This window comes from Plectrocnemia conspersa, unplaced genomic scaffold (genome assembly GCF_051122295.1).
Source record: "Plectrocnemia conspersa isolate PC_06_02 unplaced genomic scaffold, ASM5112229v1 ptg000009l, whole genome shotgun sequence".
Lineage (NCBI taxonomy): Eukaryota > Metazoa > Arthropoda > Insecta > Trichoptera > Polycentropodidae > Plectrocnemia > Plectrocnemia conspersa.
In genome coordinates, this window is record NW_028277173.1 from 2,759,120 (window position 1) to 2,779,597 (window position 20,478).

At 30.9% G+C, this 20,478-nt stretch overlaps 2 protein-coding genes across 3 annotated transcripts in view; both read left to right on the forward strand.

Moving 5' to 3' along the window:
• Positions 1 to 1,435: 1,435 nt before the first annotated feature.
• LOC148231556 (uncharacterized) lies at positions 1,436 to 5,167 on the forward strand. The gene is made up of 10 exons (XM_088192853.1): positions 1,436 to 1,573; positions 1,746 to 1,910; positions 1,972 to 2,574; positions 2,640 to 2,764; positions 3,740 to 3,850; positions 3,917 to 4,009; positions 4,080 to 4,253; positions 4,317 to 4,509; positions 4,577 to 4,729; positions 4,921 to 5,167. Exons 1-10 carry the CDS (start codon positions 1,439 to 1,441, stop codon positions 5,044 to 5,046), a joined length of 1,878 nt encoding a protein of 625 aa, XP_088048979.1. The 5' UTR covers positions 1,436 to 1,438; the 3' UTR covers positions 5,047 to 5,167.
• Positions 5,168 to 12,445: 7,278 nt separating this feature from the next.
• Positions 12,446 to 20,478, forward strand: part of LOC148231557 (G protein-coupled receptor Mth2-like) — a 254,151-nt gene continuing 246,118 nt past the window's right edge. For both annotated transcript variants that reach the window (XM_088192896.1, XM_088192897.1), the window contains exon 1: positions 12,446 to 12,758. In XM_088192896.1, the coding sequence (XP_088049022.1) occupies positions 12,471 to 12,758 (288 nt within the window). In that variant the 5' untranslated portion in view covers positions 12,446 to 12,470. The remainder of the gene's footprint in view (positions 12,759 to 20,478) is intronic.

Consider the following 20,478-nt stretch of genomic DNA (forward strand, 5'->3'; position numbering starts at 1 on the left):
AGGGCTCCTCGCTGTACGAGCTCAAATCTTACAGAGTTGCTTCTCTGCATCGTCGTGGACACTTAGGTCGATGATGGTACCGCACAGATTGACCGGTACTGTTACAAATCATGTGCAGACAATCAAAGAAGATTGTCACCTTCCTCACAAACAAGCCATTTAGCTTGAGGAAATTCAACCTCAAGTACATTTGAACGAAGAGTATGAGTCATTCGTTCAAGAAAGCAGCCAAAAAGATTCTTTAGGATGTATTGTCGTCATATTGTCACTAAAAATACTTCATTTATGTCTCGGCAATTCAACCGCAATCACTTTTAAAACCGCAGAGCAACATCTCATGGTGAGTCGGTCTGTCTCAAAGCTGAAACAGGTCGTCGAGTAGTACGAATTGTTGATTTCCTCAGGTTTGGGCAGCTCAGTACTATTCTTTGAGCATAGGTTTCATGCTACGAGACAAAGATTCAAAAGAAGCACTACTCAGAGTCTTCCAGTTATCAAACGGCTTCTCAAAAATCTAATACTTGCCCTTCTCATGATTGGCACATTTTAAAAGTTCTTCCGATACGGTGATTAGCGTACCGACTTTAGCGCGCCGACGTTATACAATTTTTATGGATGGATTTGTAAAAGTAGCATATTAATCTTGAATAAGATGTAATTTTTACAGAAAAGTTATCTTAGATCTGTAAATTTCTTAAAATTAATAGTCAAAAATATAAAATAAACTTATTTTGCGCGCTAATGTTTGCGCGCTAAAGTCGGGGTGCCAGTTTTTTCACGGCAGGGCGCTTTGATCCACAGGGTGACGCAGCTGAACCATTAGATGCAAGATCCGATACAGGTGTTCTGTTCCTGGTGGCCTACCATGCACCCGTCAGAGCTACACGGATGAAGAGTGCGGTTGCAGTCGGTAGGCGTCGTCAAGAACAATGACCTGTATTCTTGGATCAGTATCGTCGAGACGATTCATCTATTTGCCGATGGACTAATTCGGGTAATGATAAAACAAATAGTGGCACAATCAAAAGTGTGAAAGTATGTGCAGTGCAAAATATTTTAAATTTCATATTTCATTGATGGTTACCATAGTATGTACCAAGATTTTTGTTCTCATGTCCTTCATTAATTCATAATTTAACCAGGTATCAAATCTTTTAATTTTTATTGGCATACAAATCGAGAGGTGATTCAAGGATAAAATACATATACAAGATAAAACATGCATTAAAAATTACACGATTTTTAAGGGAGAATTTGCCTAATTAATAAAACACAATATTAGAATATGTGCATTTTATGATTTGACATTTTGATATATAAAAAATAAAATAGTATTATTGCATATTCCTTATTATGTGATGTAATTAAAAAATAGGGATGTTCTTTCATCTACTATATTGGCTGTTTTGACAGTTGTGTGGAACATCACTATGACATAATGGAGGCGGCGGAGCCTCTGCGGCGGTGTCGCGTTTGTGGGGCCCCACAATTGGATAGTAAATGGGTGCCTCTTTTTGGGGCAAAGTCCCCTCGACGCCTCAGGACTGCGATCAGGGCACTTTTTGCATTTCAGGTTAACAAATGTCAAAATATTTGTTTGTTTACTTTTTTTTGTTTACTAACGACGAATCTCAATTCTTGTAATTTTATCAATAATTAATGATATATTTTATATTATTTATAATTAGATATGTTTCAAATCAATTTAGCGAATTTGAATGATATTAGTATTATAATTTTTTTAGGTTAAGTCAACCGATTTATCAAAAATAATATGTTCCGAATGCGCAAAGGCGATCAATGATTATTACGATTTCTACGTACGAGTGAGGAAGGCTCAGAAGCAGTTTCATCAAGAAATATGCGGAGAAGATGGCGATAATTTTGTTTCAAACAATGATATTTTTGAGGTTTGTTTTAAAGCTTTTCATTGCAAGCAATTCATAAAGATATATAATCACTTAATTGTAGGAATCTTTAATCTCCACTGATGAATTCGATATCACCGACGATGCAAACATTATCAGTGAAAATAGTGATTTACATAATTTCGACGATATTAAAAAGGAAGAAAGTACCGATATTATAACAGACGGTATAGAAATAATCAAAGGGAATGAATTAAACGTGATTTTAAATAGATCTACATTTGAAAATAACGTCGGAGTCGACGATATCAAATCTGATATTGAAGAATGTTTCAAAAACGAATACTCGGATATCATAGATTTCAATTATCCGTCGGATGATAATAGAATACTTTACGAATCGGAAGAGTTTTCGGAGCAGAGACCGGAAAATGCGCTAGATAAGAGTGTTTTGAAGAAGCGCAAGTTAAAGAAGAAGTCAAAAGTTAAGCAAAAGTATCGATTGTTACATGATAATGATAGTAACGATGACGTTGAAATGCTGTCGTCTAAGATTCGGGAAGATTTATGCGATTTTCCGACAGAAATCATCAAAGACGGAAAGCTGATCATCAAGGGTACTCTATTGGACGATCTCATATCAAAGTTTTACAATCTGCAATGCGAGGTGTGCAGCAGTTATCCAAAATTTAAAAATCTCACTAAGGTTATTTTTTAATATTTTATTATATAAAATTTTATATAAGATTTTTTAATATTTCTTTTTTTCAGTTAATGAAACATTACGAGAGCGAACATGGGACTAAAGGCTATTTGACTTGTTGTAATTCTCGCTTTTATCAGCACCGTTCGATTTACATGCACATGGCTCGTCATCTACAACCTTCTGCTTTTGAGTTTGTATATTTTATCATATCTAGAAATAAATAAGGTTCAAGTGCATAAATAAATAGAAGTAGAAATTATTTATATATTTCAATAATCTTCTAGGATCCAACTTTGGTATAAGAAACGCGTTTTTTTATAATCCATTAGTGTATTGCGTCTTTTATAACACTAGTTAGTGGTAATCTTGAAACAAAAATTGTTAAATTGTAATGTGGGGGAGTTTAATTATTATCTTTATCTGTATTTCAGCATCTTACAGAACTTTAAGTTATGAAAGTTTGTCTTTATAGCTATGGAAAATGTGGTGATAAATAATCGCTTTTGGAAGTTTGTGGCTATTGTGCAATATTGTGTGTCATACACGATTTCTGTATTTTTTGTTGCATTCTGTCTTCAAATGTTAAATTCACTTAGGGCTGATTTACACGCTGCCATTTGGCAATTGACTGGAAGGTCACAGCACGTGGCGACTGGCATTCCAAATCACTGGCGCATTACCGTTTACATAGTGCCAGCAACTGGAAGAACTATTGTTGAGAAAAAGCGCCACTCACCTTGCGCCAGTACGGTAGTGTGGTAGAACAAAAATATTTGTTCTGCTGAAGCTGCCAGCTGCTAACGTGCCAGTGGCGCATTGGCTTCTCCAGTTACTGCAATTTTTACAAAATAATGTTTTTTTTTTGCATATATGCGAAACTAATCCGCTACAGTAGGACTTTTGACATAATTTGTACTCGTCCTTAAAGTGTTAATATTATGATAGATGTTGTCTTTTACATTAGTCGCTGTAAAACACATTTCTATCATTGTTTTCAAGTTCTTAGTCTAGAAGCCCAAATAACATGTACCAATCTAACTTATTCACAAATACTTTTTAGCAATTCTCTGCAATATAATATTATTAAAATTCATATTAAAATATTATTTTTGCGTTTATCTTCAATATGATAATATGATAATAATTTTTTGTCATATATATACAGATGTCCGATCTGCAAAAAAGTCGTTTCTAGACCTCATTCGTTAAAGCTGCATCTTCAGACGCATTTGCCAGAAGCCGAGAAGCCCCATAAGTGCGATCAATGTGATAGGCGGTATATCTTCAATCAAGTATTCAATTATTTAAAGATAATTGCTATATTTAATATTTACAATTTTAGGTTTATTTATATAGAAGCTTTAACAAGCCACAAGATGACTCATGTTCCCGTTGAAGAACGAACGACTTACAATTGTAAAATATGCGGAAAGATGTAAGATCTTTACAAATTCATCTAATTAATTATGGAATTATTTACAATTGGTTATTTTAACTTATTTTAGATTCACATTAGCAGCTTCTTTTTCAACTCACATGAGAGCCGTACATTCGGGTGTGAAGTATTTATGTTCGGAATGCGGTAGAAGTTTTCAGCGTAAAACTGAGTTAACGTTTCATATGTTAACCCATGATACGACTGGTAAAAATCAAGTCCAATGTCAGCAGTGTGGTTTTATGTGAGTTTTGATATCATTCACGTATTATGATGATTGATAATAATACAAATTTAATTTAATCAGATGTAAGAATCAGCCAACGCTAAGGATACATTTGAAGAGACATTCCATGGAACGTTTACAATGCGATACGTGCGGTTACAGCACTCACAGGCGACAACAGTTGAATGTTCACATGAGGGTTAAGCACTCGGATGAAAAACCGTACGGTTGCGTAGTTTGCGCCAAGCAATTTAAACTCAAGAGTGTCATGATGGTATAAATATATATTGATCTTTATTTTGTTTTTGGTATAGGCTTAGTTTAATAGATGTTGTTTTTAGACTCATATGGCACAGCATACCGGTGAGCGTAAATATGCTTGTACTTTCTGTCCGAAAACTTTTGCATCACCGGGTAATTATCACTCGCATCGCAAGCGCGAACATGCCGAAGAGCATCGGAATGATGTCAACATGAAGAGGAATGAGCGATTTGTAAGATATTTATATATATTAGTGGCGATACTTTTATATAAGATGTGAAAGCTACACTTATGATTTAAAAAAATAAATAAGAGCGAGCTATTTTGCTCCTTAAGAGCTGGTTTGTATGACGACAGCTTCTTCCAAGTCGTATCTCATGCACCGTCACTCATGTTTATGTATTTTAATATATTCTTTTCCAGAAAAAGATTGATATTATAGACGAGCAAGTTCCTGAAGGAAATGAAACACAAGTTCATGAATTGGCGAGGCAGTACCTTCAAAAGATCGCTGAAAAGAATTCCAATAAGAAAACTCATTCTACGTAATCCGTATGTGATATATCTTCTCTCTATGTCGTGATTGACAATATTTTTATATGAATTTATTATATACAAATATAATTATGTTATGATCGTTAATGAATTAATAAAAATACGCTTACTATTAGTGCAGTGAGTTTTATTTAATAAAATCATTTCTTGTCTGTAATTAAATCTTTAATTTATTTATATATCAATCAGCTAATTAATATTTATATTTCAATATATTTATGTACATATATACCATTGTAATTTATTTTTTCATTCACGACTAAAAGACTAAAACTACCTTATTATTTTTTTATTTCTATGTATATGTGATACGGTAGCTCCCATGATGTTTATCGGATTTCAATCAAGCTTCTTTGGCAATAAAAGAATTGACTGGAGATATTTTTACTAAGTTAGTCATCCTGGTTCGCTGCAAAATCGCTAATGGAAAGTGATAGTTGAACAAAATGCTTTCCCAAACAAAAACACGAGAAATATCACAATTTCTGCACTCTCAAGAATTTGAAGAGCGACTAAACCTACTGTGGCCATTCAGTGTTAATTTCCGTAAGAAAAGCTTTTTAACCACATGAGTACCTTTATGTACTTATGATCTTCGAGACGCGGCTAGAAACAATATTCACTATACGCTATACGCATCCTTTTGTCACAATGGCTTTACTTATAAAACGTCACCCGGTAAGCATAGTCATGGTTCATTATAGGGGTTGTATACAGGGCCGTCTTTGAGCATTTGCAACCGATTGACTCCCGTAGGGCCCCACACTCAAATTAAGAATTTAATAAAAATACGTTAATATTAGCTTTATCACAAAATGTGAAATTAAAATTAATATAGCGATATTTCATTCTCCTAAAATACAAATGAAAATTTTGCGAATTCTAGGGTCGGTTTTGCCGTCTGTTTTTTTTTAAATTCATGTACCTTGACATGGCAGCCTCGTGCTCCAACAAAAGTTGAAATTTTTTTACGTATATATTCGAATATTTGACTAGTTGAAAACTACGAATATTTGAGAACCATACTTGTGATTTTGAATAATCAAAATGTCGAACTGTTTATATGATAATTATTTAAAATTTTATTTTGAATTACGATTTTTTTTTTATGTATTATTAAATATTTTTTTCATTTGTTACACAATCTAACCTATAACCATAACTACTAGTAACAGTTTTACCACTGCTCTGAATAAGCGTTTCCTCCGATTCATCCAAGGAGACAAAATACATTGACTAACACGCTCAAGCCTTGAAAGTGGGTGCCACGTGAGTACTCTTTCTCTTTCATTTTCTCGCTTGGACAAAATAACATCAAAATATGTATATGTCATTAGGATAATTAAGCATTTTACAAAATTATAATGAAATAAGTAGTGCATTTAATTTAAAAAATCCATGAAGTATTTAATTCTAGACCTATAGCTGAGTCAATTTATAATTTCTTATGTATAAATTATTTAAGAGTTATTACATAACATCTTAAATTAAAAATATGACATTAGAAATGAAAAACAATATTCGACTTCTAATATAAGAGTATTAATTAAAATATATTTAAAGAATTTGAGTTAATTGAAGGTCGCAAAAACAATTATCACTTCTGAAAAGTGATAATTGTTTTTTGCGTTTTCCTATTGAGCAAAATTTGGTTTAGATATGCTTCAGTCGATTCTAGCATATTATAAGTCATAATATTGTTATAAAAAGTCTTAATATGAACTCTAGATAACCGAGTGCTTTCAATGCGATGTCATTTGGAGATATTTTTAAGTCACATCGGCTTAAAATATGACCGTTTGATTTGTGAAATATATACATGTAGTAGTAATAATATAGATGTGTTCTGTCATAAGTTGGCGTGGTGCTAAATCTTCATAGTCTCCAAGTCGTTTCGAAGATCAAGTTGAGCTCTTGGAGTTTCAGGGTGATTGCTTTGTTGGAGAAGATCAGACGGTCGAAGTAAAAGTACCTGTTTTTCTATATTTTAACCATTTCCCAGTCACAGCATTTTTTTAAAAGGACTCAAAAGCATCTTGCACGGACCCACCCTTTTCTATGCACAGTATAAACATATGCAGCTGTTGTAAAACATTTACAAATATTCTTAAAAAAATGCTATAATAATTTTCTCGTAAGTTTTGCTGATTTTTGAGATTTTGCAAAATAAAAATTATTGAGTTTGCTCGAGCATGACTGGGAAGGGGTTAAGGGTTGTCTGCGTTTATTCTTCAAAGCTCCGCTTAGATTCGAGTTTCGTTGAATTTTCATATATTCCAAGGAATTGAAATGGTATTCTAAGTAATGCTTTAAAAGTTTTAAAAATATTGATAATGGAAGTTTTGATTTATATACATACCACAGAGGAAAAGAGAGGAGATCAACGTTCTTAGACCTTGAATCTTTTACAAATCTAGATAATTGAAGGCGGATTTAAATTATCGTTTATTCTACACATTTTAATGTACTATCTAGTGGTTTTTAAAGTGTTTGCCTACTGATTTTTTTGAGATAATATTTTAACAGCTATCTTTTTGGGGTACGGTGGATTTGTGTTTGCTCATATTGTTGAGATAGTTTTGTAGGAATTTTAGATTTGAAAAAGAAATGCATATTCCTATTTGTTGTTCTACGCTTATAATACCGTTTATATTTATATAAATGCCTTTTTAATAAGATTGATCTTATTGATATGATAGAAAAATTTTTGTTGCACCACCCATAATCGATTTATCGATAGGAAAATTTGTTTTGATTTATTTGAAACATGATTAGCAAGACTTTTGTTACAACAATGATGCTTGGTCCAACTCAAGCGTAAGTTTTTCGCGCTTTCATATACCGTTGGCATCCGTGAAGTGCGGATGCATAAATGAGCACATATTTGACATTAAGGTGAACAAATTTTGAAAATATCAATAAAGGACACTAAAAATAAAACTATCATTTAAAATTTTTTTGCGAAGCTAAAAATATCATTGGTTGCTGCGGGAGCTAAAAAAGATCACATTAGACATTTTGTTCACGGAGGACAAAAGGAGGACAACATTTTTGATTATTGAGATTGGTCAGAGAATCAAGGACTGGAAGGGACATTCGACTTTTCTTCATTCCTTAACAACAGATTGCCGTACTCAATTCAAGGACTTCCACCTGAACTTTACACCACTTCGTTAACGACTTGGTATAAATGAGAGTCCAGCGTAATTGACCGAGACAATCCTTATATGACCGAGGAATGCAACCGTTTTTCATGTCCATTTGTCTGAATCCTAAGAGAACTCGATCTTTGATATGATTTGGAGACTTTAAGTTTTATAATGGGACTAGCAAATACACCTTTTATTCACATAGTTCAATTTATTATATCAAAGACTCCACTAAAATATGAAAATGTCTTTCATTGCCAATTATATTTTCATAAATGTAGCTCAGCATTCTGTTTACCTTAAATAATTCACTTCTACAGAATCTTGGAGACAGTTGAAAACTGCTTCTTTACGTGTTTTAAATATTTAAGTGCATCTTGTGTTCGTTTTGCGAAAGCGATGCGAATTTTCTATGTCCGGACGCAATAGAAGTGCAAACGAGCTCGTTAGTCTCTAACAACTTGAAATGAGATCCAATTCTGTCCTTTTCACCCAGTAATCCCTTTGTCCTTCGTTTTCTGTAGTACGAGACCGTTTCGAAATATTATATTCAAGATGCGAGAACGTACGTATCATATCATACAATTTATACTATTAATGATATTAATATTATATATTTTTAGAAAGGTGGAATACAAATGCAGAAAATAGCTATTCAATTAACCGAATGGTAAATATATGTTTTTAATTTAATAATGAGAGTAAATGATTAAGGGAATAGAATATATATTTTGCTCTTTTTGTATACCATGAGAGTTGTAAATTGGTGAAAAAAAGTTTTAAGAACTTTTAACGTTGTTTTCGTGTTGTGTTTTTCTTCCTGTAATTCGTGACGCGTGAGGGTATTTCCTGATAATTTATTACATAATCATGGTTGCCGCATTTATATTTACTTATTTTTTACAGGTATGTTTAATTTTATCGCTAGTGGGAAAAATATATTCGTATCCATCAATGCCAATTCATAGATAAATAAAATAAATATGAAATAATGCAGTTAGTATTTCATGCATTACAATCAGTGTTTATTTAGTGATAGTAAAACTGACATTTAAAGTAAACAAACGATTATTTTAATGTTTGCTGTCTAGTATCATATTTAATGGCAACTCTTGCTGTATTAGCTTGCTTAGAAAATATTTTTTTTACTTTGTTATGTTCATGTTAACATCATTTTAACGTGTTTTGGTATCAAAATGTGCAATAAAGCAGCATAAATTACTGTGCTTGTGTAGATGAACTAAGCATTGGTGGAATCAGAACCATGCAAAAAAATTTAAGTGCTTTAAAAAAAAATTGGTGCTAGTAATCCAACAGTTATAAAGCAATGAAAAAATGACAAGTTTGTGCTGCACGAACTGCAAGAAATCTAAAAAATCAGCGCCACGAAAGTTTTATGTACGCAACATAAACGATCAAATATATCTATTTATACAATATTAATTCTTATAATGTATATATTTTATTCTTTATCCTTTCTACAGTAACTAGGCTCAAGATGAAAAATAAAAATAATATGTAGAAAGTATCCCACTGGAGGATTGATTAAATAATTCTTTCCCACTGCGACGAACTAGATAGTACATTAAAACGTGTAAAATAATCCGTCTTCAATTATCTGGATTTATAAGAGATTCGAGGTCTAAGAACGTTGATCTCCTCCCATTTTCCCAATGGTATATAAGCCAGAACTTCCATTCTCAACATTTTTAAAACTATTCAAGCATTTCAATTCCTTGGAATATATGAGAGTTTAACCAAACTCAAATAAACGAAGAAAACTTTTTTTTTATTTTGATTACAAAAATCAGCAAATTTCTTGAAAAAATTATTATAGCATTCTTTTTGTTAAAAATTATTTTTTTACGAATATTTTTAATTTTTGTACAACGCCTGTATATGTTATTACCGTGCATAGGAAAGGGTGGGTCCGTGCAAAATGTTTTTTAGTAATTAAAAAAAAATGTGACTGGAAAGTTGTAGTAAGCTATAAAAACGGTGTTATTACATCGACCGCTTGATCTTATGCAATCAAGCAATCACCCTGAACCTTCAAGAGCTCAACTTGATCTTCAAAACGACTTGGAGACTATGATGATTTAGCACCACGTCAACTAACGACATAGCACATATGTATGTATATTATTACTATTATATCTATATATTTCTCAAATTAAACGGACATATTTTAAACCGTTCTGACTTAAAATTATCTGCTTAAAATTAACATCAAAAGAAAAAAAATCATGCTGTTGCCTTCGCGGGGAAAGCACACAGTTATCTAACGTTCATATAAAGACTTTTTATAGCAATATTATGACTTATAATAAGTGAAAATCGAATGAAGGACATATAAACCAAATTTTGACCAATAAGAGAGCGCAAAAATAATTATCCATTCTCAGAAGTCAAAAATCCACGTCAAAAGCAATAAAATCGTGCCGTCGCCGTCGCAGTGGGAACGCTTGTTACCGACCGTTCCCACTGCGACGTCGCCGACGCGATTTTATTGCTTTTAACGTAGATTTTTGCCTTCTGAGAAGGGATAATTATTTTTTGCGCTCTCCTTTTGGTCAAAATTTGGTTTAAATATATTTCAACCAATACTCTCATATTAGAAGTCAGTAGTAAAATCAGTAAGGATAGCTATCATATTTTTAAAACGTAGTGTAGTAAATGTAGCTATATGCGAGATGCGACGCCTTTCTGTCCTTTTTCTTCTGCTTATTTTTCTCTTTTATAAATATTTTGGACTTTTAGAACTTTCATTAGGTTAGGTTTGGGTTTGAATAAAAAAATCGATGTAAAAATCATAAACATTTTAAAGCAGCACATAATTTGAGTAACGTCTAACAGTCAGATTATATTTTTGCTGGTAGAAATATATATCTATTGGTGAAAATGTATTTGGACTTCCCTAGTGAAAATATAACTTCACTGAAAAATACACGTTCACTGTAACATGTAAATAAATAATGATGAGTACCCAAATGTATATATTACTACGTATGGAAAAGTTGAAATCATATAATTTTACTAGAACCTGCCAGATAAATTATAGTTTCACTGGTAAAAATATATATTTACATGTGAAAATGTATTCCGATATAATTTCACTGAAATGATATATTTTAAAACATGTTTTCGGATTTCCAACTTGCGCTTTATTCGAGCTAGCCGTGGCCAATTAATGGCATACAATTATCAATTCGCTGAGTTTTCGCAAAAAGTTGTTTATCACTAAGCATTTCTTCAAACTACTAAAGGGTGCTGTCGATTATACAGCTACTCAAGGAATTTCAGTTTTGGGTTCCAGAACGTTTTTGAGAATCACGATCGCGTCCTCTTTTGACGACCGTTGGGGCTAGGACGTCCGCGCTTACCGACTCGCCTATGACTGTCGTCATACGCTGGTATTGCACATGTTTAATGTCAGCTATGAGGAGCTGGTCCGGTTCGTATCATATCATTTTAATATTTGATGATTTTTTTGTGTATTGAAATAATACAATTCTTGGTTTTGACCATCGTGACGCATTGGGGTAAACCGTTATACGATGGTTTTAATTTATTTTAAATAAATAAATAATAAATTAAATTTTTATTTTATTATTACGCGATCCACAGTTCGACGTTTATTGATGTTACTACTGTGAATATAAAAAATGATCATTACGAAGCTGTATTTTCAATTTTTTAAAAGAGTTATGATGGTTTAAAAAATAAGTTTAGGTTCTAATTTATCGCAAATAAGCCCGGCCGCACGGCTGCATTATTAGGAATAATTGCCCATGAAAAACCTTGTCGAATACCTTTTCAATATTTGTATATACAACGTTTATTTGAATTCCTGTATTGATAAAATAGTATGTTTATAAAATTAATTGCAATAAACTTTTTATAAAAAATAAATATTAGTAGTAGTATTTTTAGGAGCTTAATAAATCGCACTTTTACAATCAGATCCTTTGGATCAGATGCATCAAAAGTATATGTGGAAAAAAAATGCTACTCTAACCATTGTCTTTTTATTTTGTTCTAAGAACTTTTTGCTACCCTTTTGTAGTTGTTATGTCGTCTCAAATTTCAAATAAACCATTAAAAAAGTAAAAAGCAAGGGTAGATCTAGCCGCGCTCCCTACGCTCGTCGCCCCCACCACCTTCGCTTTTCAATTTTCATTCGAGTTTTCCGAGGCTGGAGTGGGAATGACGAGCGGCTGATATCCTACGATAAGTTTAGTTCGCGCTCGGTCGCCGCTCGAGTCGGTCATGTTCGCGCGCGTCTTTCTGCCGGTTGCGGCCACCTGTTGGCTCACAGTCTCCGCCGAGGCACTCCAATTGTGGGACGCCGAGGGGCTCAGCCACAGCGGAGTCTCAGCCTCTATCGTTCCCGAGCCTCGAAGCGGCCAACTGCAGCCCGTAGCCAGCCTGATAGCGGATATCCTAGACGAAAACTACAGGGTGGAACTTCCCGAAGAAGTCCATCGAGGAAGGCGCCCCCCGCCGGACCGGAGGCGCCGAGACGACGCCACCCAGCCTCCGCCTACCATAATAAACGTAATAATTTTTCCATAAAATAGAGTGCTTCAAAGTGTGCGAAATCTATGAAAAATCAGTGCAATTGTGCAATCGTTTTGGTAGCAATTGGGCAATCGTTTAGTATCAATTGAGTATCAAATGTTAATTTGAAACTGTTGTGAAGTTGCGATACTGACCTTGAACGGTGTCGATCGCAGTCAAAAAAACTAGTTTTTTTGTAGGTAGTTGCTGTTGCTGTTGCTTTGCATTCTCGATACTTCCAATGTATGTAGTGTTGACATTTCGTCGTATATGGTGCAATAAATAAACATAACGGGAATAAAAAACTATTCATTCAGTCTTGATAAGAAATTTTACATTGTATTGATCGAGAGTTATCAAGAAAGTCATAAATTATCAAAATAATAAAATTTGATAACTAAAAACATAAGTAGACACACAAACCTAATCTATAAAATTACTTATTGATATACTTAAAAGTTAAGTCGGATATAAAGTCATTTGAGACCAAAAAAATCTGCTCATTTTGATTCGACAAAGTTTTAATCTAATTTCTAAATATTTCCATATAAAAAAATACAGTTTTAATAATGTAGACAGGTATTATACATTTTATGTATAAAAAACTATCAAAACTATTTATTATATAATACCAGAAAATCTAGGTTCGAATTTTTAAACTATTCATTCATATTTACTTATTACAACAACGCAGGTAGTCATTTTTTATTCGATGTACTGCTGCATTATCACAGTTAAATTGTGTCTTATGCCAAAATAACTTATTATCTTTACCGGGCAAAAACTGTTAATACCGGTTTTTTGGCAGCTATGCGACTGCAAACATCTCATCCCTCAAAATATAATACATATAAGGATTGTACATTTATTTCCTTATCAGATGTTTTACAAATATCGTACCAATTGATAATATACGAGGCAGTTTCACGCCTATCAATTTCAATTCAACTCTAGGACAAATTTGAGATTTTTCCTACATATTTTTTTATATAGAGCATTAGCTCTATATACTTATTATTTTTTATTTTTGATTTACTTTATAAATCAAATTAGTAGAAAAAAACATTACTAACTACAATATGTGTGATTGACATTCATGAACCCATTTGCTTTTCTAGAGAAGGTCAGTTTTATTATTATTATAATTATTATAAGTCGATTAACTAGATACCTTCCATTCCATATTAGAGACTTTGCTACTCTTTCTTATGATAACATGTTTTTTTGCAAACGTAGTAGGCTAATGAAGAAAAAATGTATTATTACGTACCTTTTACTTATGAGTGAATTAAGCTAATTTACACTTGGGCTATTGATATAATTATTGAGATATTTTATACTTAATTCTCCATAAAAAACAGTTACCAGTTATATTTTTACATTTAATGCAATCTGAATTATATTATTTTAATTTATTTAATTATTGATTTTAATGAGTGGCAGAACATAAATATAGTTTTACTACTATTAATAAATAATTAGAAATTCAATCCTGAGATAAAATTGCGATCCTGATTTTTCGGAATTACAATTTGATGATTTTTGGATTAGAAAGATCTGACCTGTGAGCATACAAATATCCCGCACGTGAAAAGTGCAGGTGCATCAAACATCAAATAAATTCAGAGAGCAACTCGATTGTTTTTGACCAAACTTAATAGTTGATAATTTATAAAAAAAATATACCACTGTTTACTATTATAAAAAATATTTAGTCTGGAGTAATTGTTTATTGTTTTTACTCTGCTCTAACGTATTGGACTAACGGCTGTCATTTTTACAATAAATACATATATTGCGGGATTGGTGGCCAAGTGGTGTAACTTTTGTATTTGCTTAAGTGCCGGAATACATGAAAATAGTTTATTGTATAAAATATATAATATGTGTAAAAATGTATAAAAATGTAGGTTCAGTATCGGGTGGCAAAGTCAAAATTGTCAGTCTTTAAAGTCTGTCGAGAGCCTTCGTTGTGGTCGTTAATGTTTTGATTGTATGTTTCATGACTGGTAATATTTTATTGTTCAAAATATATTATATACCAAGATGTGTACAGAAAAAAGCAGGTGTCAGAATCGGGTGGCAAAGTGATTATCGGTTTGAGTCTTCGTTGTTGTTATTAATAATTAGATTGGTGATTAATGATTGTTCTCCGCTAAGGGCTTGGTAAGTAATTCGTGTTTATTGAGTTATTGGCAATTTCTAGTGATAAGATTCAGTGTCACATATTTATAACGCTTCTTAAAATAAGTTTATAGAAATAGCGTATGAGAGCTAGTGGAATCAGTTTTTAATCGCATATCAAGGCACTATGTCTGATAATTTCAAAAAATATTTGTAACAATATTTATTTATAAGAAAAGAGTTTTTTATTTAATGGTTTTCGAAAGTCTGCGTGGCTATTGTGCGATTCTGGGTGTTCAACCGATCTCTAATGTTTTGTTAGACGAACCATTGTCGTCCTGATGATTTCTAATGCGATTATTGACAACTTCATATATATATAGCTTTTTTTTCATGTACTTGGTTTTCAGTATTGAGCGTTCATTACCAAAATTCGGCTCTTATAAGTTATAGAATCAATTTTTCTGTGTCTGATCTTATTCCCGATGTTTTTTGAAGGGTTGCATAGTAATTTTCGCTGCTCACTTAAAAAGTATTTTTGATCTGTTTTTCAAGATATCATTTCTTGATCTTTGGAAATACACAAAAGTCACCTCTATTTATAAAAAATGTTCGAAATAAATAAACATAGACACGTTTTCAATTCTGGAAAAACTGCATGGAGTTTGTTCCGCCCGTTCCACTGTTACTAAACTTCTGTCTTTCACCAAAACACTGACAAAATATCTATGCGGGAGAATTAGATGGATTTTGAAAAGGCTTTTGACAATGTTTGGCATTGGTTATTATAAAAAATTGATTTAGCTCTGTTATTTGAGCATTCATGAACAGTTTGTAACCTATGGCGACCGATTGTTGAAGAGTAATTTATTCTTCGGGAGTTCCTCAAGGGTCCAACCTACGCCCTCTGCTTTTTACGTTATTTATTAATGACATAAATACGACAGTTACAAATTCGATTTTTATCTTTTGCGGACTTCTATGGATATAGGCTTTCGTTAATCATCTGCCCTTTAGTGTCAGAAAGTGCCATTTTTGCTAGAGAAATTTCTACAAGAAATCACTTTTGAGGGCAAGTGGTGGTTATCTCTACGCGTAAAAGACGTCTGTGATAATCATTTCAAGATTTAGTTCTAGTTCTCGCAGAAAGTTGTATCTAGTTAAGCATTTTTTTAACTACTGAAAGATGCTGTCGACAGTAAAACTATTCTCGAGGAGTTCCAGAACGTCTTTAAGATTCACGATCGCGTCCTCTTTTAATACCTGTTAGGGCCGAGACGTTTGCCATCCGTCTCCTTAATAATCTGGCATTGCACGTTGATATTTTATTTATTTCTCACTATGTATTATTTTTAATCATCGTGATATATAAGGTTAACGTGTTAGGTCACAATGTTCTTAATTTAATTTATAAAAATAAATATCATACATAAATATACAATATCTAAAAGAAATCAATTAAAATGAACGTTTTCAATAGCAAATATTTTAGTGACGTCATGACATCTTATGTATATTTTTTCAAAACTAACTATCAATTAATGTGAACAAGGTCTGATTAGTTGTTGAAAAATCTTAAAATAGACGGCAGTGTGACGGTCATCCATTAGCATCGATCTACTTTAATGCACTGTTCTTCCTTCAAAATGTTTTTTCACAATCTCCATATTGTGATATTGTGCCGCTCTCCATTTGGGTATTTTTAAGAAACCTGATATTCACGTTGTTGTTGCTGTTATGTAAATTAATCATGAAATAACAATCCGCCTCAGAAGCTTTGAAATTATTATGACGTTCTTATGGAAACGGTTTTCCCAATGCTTTTATTTTTGCTATTTACAAACATTGCTAATTATATTTTTAGTGCATACTATGTTACACATTATATAGTGTTTTTTTTTAAATATGACAATCTAATATCTAGTAATTTAATTAGAAATTGTTTAAATCATTTCATGCTGTATATAAAAAATAATTATTATTAGCGAATATTATTCTAACATTAGATAAAAAAGTAATTATTTATAAATGTACGTGAAAATAATTTGTGTACTGATAACAGTGTATATATTGTAACTAAACGTATAAAAAAATCATGACTCATGATTGATTAGACCGATTTTAAACAATTATGAGTTAATGCTGAATAATTTAACATTCGATTAACTCATATTACTTTTATGTACTTATACCGATTAACAAGATATAAAAATATATTTCACATTATAAATTTGTTTCTAAGAAACACTATAAGTAAAATCAAAACCTGTCTTTAATTAAATACACAAAATACTTGAATTTACATATGTAGGTATATATTCAATGGCAACGGTAAATCACCACAATTGAATTTTTTCTACAAATACTACACACAGTATTATTGGTTTTATCAAGGTAAAACAATCTGTAAATATCGTATTGATTCAGAATATATTTATTTAGTTACACATTGTATGCAAACATGGGAAAAACTTGATCGCAATGTGATATTAATGATTCTGCGATTTAATCTTTCTAATAGTTGACCTTCAATTACTGACAATTAAAAACTTACTAGCATGCAAGGCAATATGATGATACTTCATATGTGTACAACATGTGAAGCATTGTAAAAATAAACTTGAGTTTTTTATAAGTCGCTCAAACATGGATTTCCCCGACGCTCGGGGAGATACAGAGTCAATGACTCAGTGATCTGCCTACAATCTTGGCCCGGATTGTGATTTGAATCACCAATTCAAATAGAGAAGACTGGTACCATTGCATATGTAATTAGCTTGTTTCGGAAACTTTTGGAATGTAGTGACGCAGATTAAAAAAAAAACTGGTATCAGATTATATTGACAAGTAATAAATATGCTTTTATATATGAATATATATTTTACAAAGATATTTATAATCTGGGATTTTCTATGACTTGAGTCGATTTTGTGGACCAAACTAAGTACGCTCTTCCAAGAGCTTCGCTCTTCTTTAGTCTAAAACAGTCCAGATTATGTGTTGATTGGCCCATTTTAAGCGAGATGCATTTCTTCGGTCAATCACGATTTTTTTTGGCAGGTATGACTTCATACACCCATTTTCATAAGTCACATTTAGTACTTTGTTCAGACGTATTGGAGATTTGTTTTTTACTGGCAGCTCCTATGTACGATACATAACGTCTGAATATTTCTTAAGAATTATTATGCAAAAATAAAATTTATTTAATATAATATATTGTAGAATAAATATAAAATAATTTTCTTTATTAAAAATGACTTGGAGTTGAGGAAACACTTATTAAAATAACTATGGACTACAAAGAGTTAATCAAAGAGAGTTCGCAAATACTTGATCTTTACCAACATTTAAAAAATAAGTTATTCTTTTCATAATTGCTTATAATTATAAGCTACAGACTAAAATTTATTTATACACAAATATATCGCATTTTTTAGTGTGACAATTTGATGCTATAATATTTATAAATATTTTCACTATGAATGCTGACGGTCAATTGTCTAGATAACCACTCCAAAGCAATTGAAACACATTAATGAGTCATAAAAGATGTGAGAAATACAACCAAAGATTATTGATATATCTTAAATTCTTGTGAATGCAAAAAGTTATGTTTTTTATATGCTACTGTGTATACATAGATCACTCTCTCGTAATTTGGACACCGACCAAAACACTGCATGTTTATTTTAAAACGAAATGACGTCTTGTTGCTTTTTATATTTCTAATTACCATAATGTAATTATTACAAAAGTATAATTTATTATAAGGCTGTACCATACGGTCTATTAGGACACTGATAATATCGATCTTAACCTAAGTTTATTTATGGCTTGTCAATAAAGTTTATTTATAAACCGAAAAGCTAAAATTACGTTGAGTTTAAGATCTTTTAGTGTAATAGAAGATCTTAATTCTTCCATAAATTCTTCTCAGATGAACTTTAAACCTGAAAAAAATTAAGAAAAGTAGTAAAGTTTTATTAAAGACTTCACACATTCCTCAAAATCAACTACAGATAAAATAACAATATAAAATTTGTGGCATTAGCGAGTTTAATTGAGGTATTTTATGAAAACTTAGATTAGTTGAATAAATATAATTGATTGCTAGCAGTTATGACTTATGATAAATATGTCTATTTTGTGCAATAAGACAGAAAAAATAGTTTTTTAAATCAATTTTTACGATATTCTCAAGGGCTGCCACCATAAATAATTGAATTGTCTGCTGGTACAAACAACTCATTGAATATGGACAATAAATATGGTTTTGAGCGTGGCATTTAAACTTAAATCATTTTAAAGATCAAAAGCTATATTTCGCATCCTAATTATGATTGAAAAAAAATGCTTTTTATATACATATATATTTTAAGAATATTGTAAGATTTTCTACATTTTTCCAATATTTTGTTGTTATTTATTTTAGTAATTAAAATTGGCATATTTATAGTGTATTTATGTAAAAAATAGATATACATAAATTTGTAGTATTATAATAAATATTTTTTCTTATTCATTATATTGTGAAATTTATAGATTATATAAAATATTTGCAATCTGAAATGTTTTTTTTTAAAGTCATTATTATTCAGCATATGCTTTTGCAAATCATTATGCAAAGATATTTTTTATTGTGTTTTTGTGATTAGATGTGAGAAATTGTATATATTTGATTTTAATGCTGAGTTTTGACATCAAGATTTTAATTATGAATTCTTAAAAGTAGAAAGTTTTTATAAATGAATTTCCTAGATTTTTTTACAATTGATAATTAATTATATATAATATATGTATTTTTATTTGGGTTTTCTGATTATTTAAATTGTACATATACCTTTATATTGTTAAGTTGTAATATCAATACTTTAATTAGGAATTTTTAGAGAAAGGAAAATACAACTTTTCTCTTAAAAGTTACTACCAAAGAATGTATTTTTTAATTAGTTTATATTTTTTTTTCTAATCATTTTAATAGAAAATATTCTCATTTAAAGCAAAACTTTAGCAGGAATATTTAAATTATGGGGAAATTGAAGTTTTTTTATGTGCTTTTGTGTTTAATTATATTCTACACATATTCTATAGATTTTTCAAGTATGAAAATTAAAACTTTTTACAAAATAATTATTATTTTTTTTTAAATTTAATTTTTTTTTCTTAATTAGTTTTATTTTTGCCATTCAAATTTTAAATGTAAAATTAGAAAATAAAAAATTGAAATATTTGCTTTAAAATTTGTTTGTAATTTTTTCTACAATTATTATTTTTTTAGTTTTTAATTGTGTTATTATAAATAAATATTTTGTACATATATACATACATATTCTTAAATAGCTAAGTTCAAACACATTTATGTTGAAATTAGTTATTTATGTTAAATAATAATTTTATTAAATATTTTAATAATTTTAATATTTATTTTAAATAATTGTTATTTATTTTAAATAATAATTTTTACAAAAGAATTTCTGAATACTTTTTTTTTTACAAATAATTTAATGTAATAGTTTTTCATTTTTTTTTTAATAAATATATCGCACATGTCTTCTATACTTTGCACATCAAAATTTAAAATGTACATATA